General features: G+C 39.0%; 1 protein-coding gene and 1 long non-coding RNA gene across 2 annotated transcripts; one reads left to right on the forward strand and one right to left on the reverse strand.

Annotated features, from left to right (window-relative positions):
- Nucleotides 1–4,308: 4,308 nt before the first annotated feature.
- On the reverse strand, nt 4,309–5,303 carry LOC122074307 (scarecrow-like protein 18). Its single transcript, XM_042639137.1, has 2 exons — nt 5,290–5,303; nt 4,309–4,970 (listed from the first exon to the last, which is right to left on the reverse strand). Exons 1-2 carry the CDS (start codon nt 5,301–5,303, stop codon nt 4,415–4,417), a joined length of 570 nt encoding a protein of 189 aa, XP_042495071.1. The 3' UTR covers nt 4,309–4,414.
- A 550-nt stretch (nt 5,304–5,853) lies between these two features.
- On the forward strand, nt 5,854–6,890 carry LOC122072869. Its single transcript, XR_006138601.1, has 4 exons — nt 5,854–6,002; nt 6,114–6,198; nt 6,305–6,354; nt 6,587–6,890. It is a non-coding gene; the product is annotated as an uncharacterized LOC122072869 (long non-coding RNA).
- The last annotated feature ends 2,100 nt before the right edge of the window (nt 6,891–8,990 follow it).

Below are 8,990 nucleotides of genomic sequence, written 5' to 3' on the forward strand. Positions count from 1 at the left end.
TTTGGGGTGGGGGGGTGTGGTGGGGGTTTGGGGGCGGTGTTGTTAGGGAACTTACAATTTTGATATTTGCATTGATTCCTTTTTTATCTTATTATAGATAGTGTTTACTTCTGGTTGTCAATTGTTCCAGCCTAATTCTGGTGGCACCTTCACATTCAAGTTGACTCCTCTGCTTTATTCATACATTAATTACGCTTCCATGTTGATCTCTCGAGCACTTCAATTGACATGAAAAAATGCTCAGGGTTCTTTTCCTGACTCTTCCATTCAGTAATATTTAGCCATTTTCTGTTCCAAAATACGTTTTAATCTACAAGAACTGTACCGGAGAAATTGGAATCCGATCACAGATTGAGCTCTCAAATGAGATTGTACGAAGTTGGTTCACTTGCATGTGGTAGGGGAAATCATATTATTGAGGACCTGCTATGATTATTTCTCCTGGAAGAAGTATTTGCACATTGATGGTCCTGATGTGCACACGATGCAACTATATTGCTTATAAATAAACTAATAAAAAAATAACTGTGTATTATACCCTGAAGAGGGTTTTATTCAACCATTTTGACTCTTTCATATTTGGGCTAAATGTCACATTCGTTGTTTCAACTTTTTATGATTCATTAGTGCTTAACATTTCTACTTTGATTAACTTATTACCTGTGCTTCACTTATGATTCTCCCATGCCCTAAAGGGACTATGAGTTTTTAGAGGATGCGTTTCATTTCTTTCTGAGTTTTGCTGGAAATTATAGAATCTTTATTGATATCTCTATGGATGTGCGTACAGAGCATCGGTTGTCCCACTTGCTGAGTTTCTTGGAAACCAATAGTTGTCTTGGTTGATATCTGATCTAGACCAAACAGCTTCTTGCTCTCTCACCATTGCACAGCTGTTAAACTCAGAGAGTAGAAATGAAAATGAGGAGATAGGGTTTTCTATTCGTTCTACTGTAGTGGATTAGATTTGTCCTGCTTCTGACATTGCCTCTATGCATTCTGTGCAATGTGGTAGCTGCCTTGCCATTGCCTAAATGTTCTGTATTTGTGAGCTCTTGACGCATGTTTTAAACTATGTTCAGTGAGTTGGATATAAAATTTCCGGTGGATCTTCCTCTCACTCCCTTCTTTTTCATTTTTTCCTTGCCAACTAAGACATGTACTTTAAATGGTATTTGATCAGATATTTTTAGAGAGATCTTTGACAGTTCTGGAAAGAATGCCCCCTCCCTCCCTCCCTCCCTCCCTCCCTCCCTCTTAACTTGAGATGTGCATAGAGCATGTGCTACAAAATAATTTTCTGTTATTGACAGAACTTTTGCACATGGAAGAAAAGGTGGTCAGGAATCAAGTGACAGTACCAAGTCTAAATTTTAGAAATATTTGTCATTAACTTGAGCCCAAATATGATTTGTTTCCTTGATGAAGGTTAGGTTGCATCTAGTCCACCCCTATGGCCTATACCATTTGATGACTCAACTAGGAGCTCTTACCCTGGTAGGCTTGTAATACATGTGTTTGTTTGAATTAGTCAAGTTTGCGGGTTGCCCATTTCGAAAGTTTGAATCTATAAAGTTGCCCTTTTCAGTGGTTGAAATGGTTCTATTTTCCATCGAAACAGACTTTCAATTGTAAAATATCATTTTCTTGGTCTTGATATTATAATGGCAATTCAAAATTTTAAATGATGACAGAAACTACTAATTTCCTGCGTATTTTGAATCTTTCGGTAAGCATTTTGACTACTCCCCCACCCCCACCCCCACCCCCACAAAAANTCTCTCTCTCTCTCTCTCTCTCTCTCTCTCTCTCTCTCTCTCTCTCTCTCTCTCTCCCCGTCACGGTTCACTTCTACCCTAACCCATTTCTCTCTCTCTCTCAAGTCTCAACTCTGCCGGTTGTGATTTTATAGCGATTATGGGCGAGAAAGCAATCTAGGTGCACTTTCTATCCTTCCCCTTGTTTTACACTTCAATTTTGTGGTTTGTTGTTGTTGTCCTTGGGTATAAGATGGTTCTCAAATCTCTAAGAAGCTCCAAAGGAAGGATCAAAATCCTCTGTTTTTCTCATCCATGTTTTTCCTTGTTTTGCTACCTGCAGAACGTGACACGTGGACAACAAGGAGACCAACGGTCAAGATTGGGTGAGGATTATTACATCCGGTGCGTTGGTCTTAAAGTTGTCCACGTGTCGCGTTTTGCAGGTAGCAAAACAAGAAAAAACAGGGATGAGAAAAACAGAGAATTATTTTCCCCAAAGGAAAGCTAATCATCATTGCAAACTGCCCTCCTCTGGGAAAATCAGAGAGTATCACGTAATGTTGTCGAACGTTGGAGTCATCACTTCAATGGAAACAACGTGGATATGAGTACAATGGGAACAACGTAGCTATGGGTATTGTCTATAACTCCTTTATAGTCTGTGAGTCCTTCCATCAAGCACTTTATTCTCAAAATACCTAATCATGAAAACATTTAAGGGCCTGTTGGATATCGTTTCAAGAAACGAGTTTCTGCCGTTTCTATGCCAAGAAACGACAGAAACAGAACAAAAAGTGTTTGACAATACTGTTCCATTTCACCTAATTGCATAAACAAAAATTGCAATTTATATCTATTTCTGGTTCAAGAAACAGAAACGATGGAACAAGTTCTACTCGTTTCGTCGTTTCTTGAAACAACCAGCGAAACAATTATTTAACCCAACCCCGACATTTCCCCTTTCCACATTAGATGGTGCCTCTCATCTTCTCTGTTCTGCAGCTACCATCTCCGATCGTACCAACTCTGCAAGTCTGCTCCTCCCTTAGCAGCTACTCATCTCAACCCAGCCCTTGTGAAGACGACTACAGCAACCCGTGAACCTCAGTGATGTCTTCTCACCTACATAGATTCAACCCACAGAGCTTCAAATCGTACATGGTGTAAGTTGTAAAGCAAGAAGGTGGTTAATCTACAAAAGACGCACCGTCGATCATTCTTCCATCTCTGACTACCCTCCCAAAAGCATAACATCAGACCAGGTAATTTTTCTCTCTTCACCTTCAACCTCTGATTTCTTCTCTCTGATCCATTCGTTGCTAGAAGCCCCAATTCGACAAAAGCCCTAATTTAGTTTTTTGAAAAAGAGCGATAGAGGTTGTTTCAATTCCTTCCTCTCGCTTACCCGATTTATTGGCTATGCGTAATAAAGTTTCCCCTTCCCTACTAAAATCCCTAAATCGACAGTAGGCCTAAACTAATGTTCGACGTTTTTTAGGTGGGTTTGTGAAGCAAACTGATTCTGTAATCTTTCATCTGAGTTGGCTCTGTGAAGCATAGTAATCGATCATTCAACCTCAAGCTATCTATTAGAGGGTTCGGCTTCTCCATCAACAAGATTTTCTCTCCTTGGCAAGGTATGATCTGATGTTTCCCCCAATTTCTGCAACCCTAGAAAATTGCTCTTCAAATTGGCTATGCTCTGAATCAACTCCGTGTTCTGATGCATCATCCAAACACAATTAAAATAAGGGAAATTTACCACGCCACCCCTTGAAGAATGCCACAATTATAAGACCACCCCCTCTGTTTCACCAATTATCCTCAGACCCCCTACTGTCAGTCACTGTTAAGGAATGATATGAATTGACGCATTTGCCCTTATAGGTAAAACACTGATAGATACCAATTTTCATTATCCCAAAAATTCCCCTCTTTACCATTTTACCATTTCATTCTCCTTTCTCTTTCTCTCCTTCTCCTTTCTCTTTCTCTCCTTCTCTTCATACCTGCGACTTGAGGTAACGTTGGCAAAGAAAGGGTAAGCATTCAACATGAGGTACAAACCAGTTGGCGACTGGGGTTCATGGCTTTGATGGCACGCAGGATAAGATGGGCGGCATCATTATCATTGTTGTCCCTGAGTAGCCTGTTCAAGAAGTACACGCAATTACAGCGAGGGCCTCATTGGGCATGAGAGGGACGGCGGAGGGGAGGTGGGCAGCCATGGCGGCAACCCAAGACGATGACGGGGAGTAATACGAGGAGGATGTGGGGCCCTCGATGAGCAGCAGGCGAAAATGAAATCTGAGGCCTAAGGAATGGGTAAATTTCTAGAGACGGTCACCGATTCTTTGGAGGATGCTTAAGTCCTGGCCTGTACCCATGATTCGGATCACGGGTGTGGGCGTGGGAGCCATGGTGTTGGGATTTGACAATGGCATCTCCTCCCTCAGAGAAGTCAAAGTAGAAGAAAAAGAATGGCGGTGCCTCTCGGCGATTGCCTGCATTAATGGAGGCCATTGTAATCCTTGTATGGTGTCGAAATCAAGGATGTGGATGCATTCTTGGCCTTCTGTAGCTTCTAAGATGGCTTCATTGGCGGTGACGTGACTGAACCTTATGAAGGGAGTGATTTGGTTGAGGTAGAGATATTATGATTCCACCGCCTCCCAATTGAACTCCAATTCCATGTCCAAGTCTTGAGCAACAACACCACCACCACCACCAGCGCCGCTGTGCACCCAAAAACCACCACTACCTCCGGTTCTCATTTGATGATGATGGTGAGGAGTTGGGGCGACGGTGGTGACTGAAATGGAGGCAGCTGTGGTGGTGGCCGTTGTTGACTGCATCAACAAATTGTGGCTTAAGGGGTTCCGATTCAGGCGGAAGGAAAGGGCCCTGGCAAACTGGTGCACCAATCTCTCAATGGAATCGCAGTAAGGGGAAGCATTGGAGGAGATGATGGAGACTAGGCGTTGAGCGGCGGTCCAATCAGATTGACATACTAGCTCCGTGCAGTGGATCAACAGTTGCCGCGTGTTCTGGTTCGATGGACCAGAGGGTAAGTGGTTGTGTGATGCTAAAGGAATCTGATTCTGGTTGTTGGGATCTGCGGGTCGCCATCCATCGTCGAAGCAGCTACCGCTGCTCTGAACAATCGCCGGTGGTCCAACAATTACAATTTGGGAGAAAGGTGAATTTAGTCTTAGAATGGGGTCCAATAATTACAATTTGGGTGAAAGAAATATTAAATTATTACAAGGGTATTTTTGGTACTTCATATTTCATAAGGGTATTTTAGTATTTAAAATAAAATATAGTTGCTGACATCAACAAATATGGTATATTCCTTAACAATGACTAACGGTAGGGAGTCTGAGGATAATTTGGTGAAACAGATGAGGGTGGTCTTATAATTGTGGCATTCTCCAGGGGGTGGCGTAATAAATTTCCCTTTAAATAAACAAGGTTTATCAAACACCATTCCTATGGGAAACGTTTCCAGAAACAAGGTTTACCAAACACCTTCAAATCCATTTCTGTTCTCAGAAACGGGAATTTATGTTTCTACAGTTTCTTGAAACAGAAACGGTAGAAATGTTATCAAACTATGCCTGATCGTTACCAAAAAACAGAAAACATTTTAGATGGGCAGTGGCAATATTGCCTTGTATGTGCTTGTAATTAGAGATTGGTATATAAATAGAATTAGAATTTCTTACTCTCTTTGGTTTGATTTCTATTTGTATTTTATTTGACTTATTTTTATTTTTAGAAGTGTCTGATATAATTTATAGCACTTAATTCTATTTATAATAAATTAGAATAAATCACAAATAACAAATATTACTCTCAAGCTATTTGTGATTTTTATTAACAAATCATTTATGTTGATTTTTATTACCTTAAATGAGCATGTGTTCTAAACTACTCAAAATCAATGGTAAATATTTAACTTTAGTATGACTTTCTAGTTGGTTGATGATATGTATTAAAATACCATAGTTAACTCAGAATGTATTCTTCATGAGAATATTGCCATGTTAAGGACATAAAAATGCTAAAACAGTTGGGATCCATACTGGTTCCTATGTTTCTCAATATATGATTTGTGCAACAGATATTTCTTGGAGAAAATGGTGCCCATGATACTGAAGGAAATGATTTGCTATGTTTGGTTTATGTTTCACAAAAGTAGGCACAGGAAAAAAAAAAGTTGGGGCCATGAATACCATGGTAAAGCCCAAATCTTATTTCTACAGCTTGCACAACTTTTTTTTTTTTTTTTTTTTTTGGCTCATATCATTAGACTGATATAAAAGTAGTTGAGTTGTGGCATCTGAACAGAGAACTCCAGCTTCAGAAGAGGAATCTCGCATGCCAACTTTCTTTTGGATAATCCCAATTGGCTGTCGTTGCAGGGGTTTCTAAGGTATTAGTAGTTCCACTGTTACAAAAAATTTTGACTATTCTTTGCTTGTTCCCATATATCCAACTCTAGTATTATCCTGATGAATAGTTTATTTTATTCTTTGCAGTGTGATGAAATGCCTACTAGAAGAAGAGTGTGAGACCAATTGAGATTGAGGTCTGTTATGCTGATTTTGTCCAACTTTTAAATATTTTCTTGATAGTTTTTTCCTTAATTTTGTAGAGAACGATGAGTGTTCCTAGTGTAAATGCTTTTTCAAATTCACTTCCACTCTAAGCTCTGCAGTTATGTGACTTCTAATAATGTATCTTTCTTCTCTATTGCTGTTACAATAACCAGTCTTTCTTCCTTTTTCCAGTTTTACATGTTCAAGGTTGGTTTGTCACAGGTTGTATTTCTCCACTCTGGTCTTGAAGAAGGTTCTTTTGGGTGCTTTGTTTTGTACAAGAATTCTATTGTGACAGCGTGATGGTGATCTCTTTGTCCAGTGAAGATAAGGAATGTGGCATTTTTTTCTTGTATTTTCCATTCTTAGTATTAAGGTGAGACTGTAATTGTTCTTGTGATTCTACCTTATTATTTGATGAAATATTTTGTTATCTAAGAGTAAGCTATGTTATTGATGTTTATTGGTTGTCTCTGGTCTATCTAGAGAGAAATATTGTAATCTCATTATTTAACATAGTGAAAGTTTGATATGGACTAAGTCCCGTGGTTTTTACCTTTCATATTGGAATGGTTTTCCACATTAAAAATTGGTGTCTTTTATTATGATTTAGCTTCATTGATTTATTTACATTATTAGTTATTTGCACATTATTATTAAATTACATTTCCATTAATTTGCACACAAGTAAGAAAGGACTTGTTTTTCCCAACAAAGATGACATTAGAAGCCTTCTTTAAAACTGGGCTTCTTTAAACTACAAAGGGGAAAGGTATTTTGTACTTCTTTTGGTCCTTCTCACTAATCTCAATGTAGTTGGAGAGAGAACCAAAGGAATAAGAATTATCATCTATTATAGGGGCAATTACTATCACTCCCTTATACTGACCCTTGTCCCTATCCTCGTCCTCCTTACCCCCACAACCTTTCCTCCCTTAACCCTCTCCTACAACTCACTGCAGAGAATAATCACTCCTATGCCACCTCTATTTCCTCACCCCCCCGCCCCTCTTTGCTTCAAGGAGGAATTCGTCAATGCGGAATAACACTCGTTCAATCTCCTCTCTCAATCTTTCTATGTATCACCGTCTCTTATTATTACTTGCTTGAACTTGATTAAAATGTATTTAAGAATGTATGCACCCCACACTTTCCACCATTCGATTTGATTAGATGAGCTGCCAGCTGTATCTATGCATAATGGACCCAAAGCCCATGGATATAGACAGGCATGCAATTTTTTCTATATTTGCAACTTCTCTAGAGCATATGGCTATCTAGGAATGCTTTGGCATGGATTACAATAATCAGAGATCTTATAGCCTTGGTGAGCCTTAGTTAGATTGATTTAAAAGAGATCTTATGAGTTTCACTTTCTCCAGGTTCATAATCTGCGGGAAAAAATATATTGAAAAAAGGCAGAAAAGCGTCTACATTTATACACAGTAAGTGCGGAAAGACCATGCTATCCCCGCATTAAACATATTCCCACACGCTTTCCCCAGAATCTGATTACAACTTAAAATTGCAACAAACTATGATGCATCACAAAAGATTATACTAAGCAAATGAGAAGACAATACAAAGATTAGATGAAGAACCATAAATTAAGCTTTTCATTCCTTGGGGTAAAGGTAGTATGAGGAAAATCTTAAACGATGAGTCCATCCAGAATAGATGACATGACCATCCAAGTCACTAACTTTTTCAAGGCGCTTTAAAGATTTCTAAGAGAAATGCAGAAGAGAGACGGAAGAAAAGGATCAATAATGCAATCAGAAGAAGAGGGCTGCCATTCAGTAATGTTGAGGAAAGAAAAATCCTCACGTGGATCCACAATTGAGGCAATGGATTTGGGTTTATGGTTTATGGGTTTAGATGACTTTGAAGCTTTGGATACCTTATACAACCCAAGCCCAAGAGAAAGGACCTTGGATTGTCAACAATTTGGCCCAAACACAGACCCCAGTCTTCTTGAACACTTCTAACTTTACTGGCCCAATCAAAATTATTTACTTAATTGTCTGGCCTATTTCAACCTCCATAAGCAAGGCTGTCAATAGGTCTCATCTTTTCTACCAACAAAAAAATAAATAAAATAATAGGTCTTATCGAGATCCAATCTGAGCCCAGCCCGTCTATAGCAGTTCCAAACTAGGCAACCTGCTCCAATCTAGATCATACCCAGTTAGTAGAGATCGAATCAAGGATTAAAGTATCGGTATCGATCATCGTATCGGTCGGTCAAAATTAAGATATGTATCGGAGGTTATCGTATCGTATCAGAGATACTCTAAAATACGCTAAAGATACACACATAAATGGATAGGAAACATTTTTTTAAACACTTTTGCATAAAGAATTTGTTAAAAAAAAACTATTGATAACATGTATTATGCATAAACACTAAATTGAGGGTATCATACTAAGAATTCAAGGTCTGTAGTTGTCCCATAAATGTAAAATCCTTGTTCCCAACTTTGATTTTCACTTTAGTTAGAGAGAAATATGGCTGACAGCAACTTTGGAACAAAAACCCTTCAAAAAATCGTTTTTTTCTGAAAAATTACCCATATTGGCCATTATATGACCGTAGCGCCGATACGTATCGATACTCACCGATACG

This window comes from Macadamia integrifolia, chromosome 3 (genome assembly GCF_013358625.1).
Source record: "Macadamia integrifolia cultivar HAES 741 chromosome 3, SCU_Mint_v3, whole genome shotgun sequence".
In the NCBI taxonomy this organism is placed as follows: Eukaryota; Viridiplantae; Streptophyta; class Magnoliopsida; order Proteales; family Proteaceae; genus Macadamia; species Macadamia integrifolia.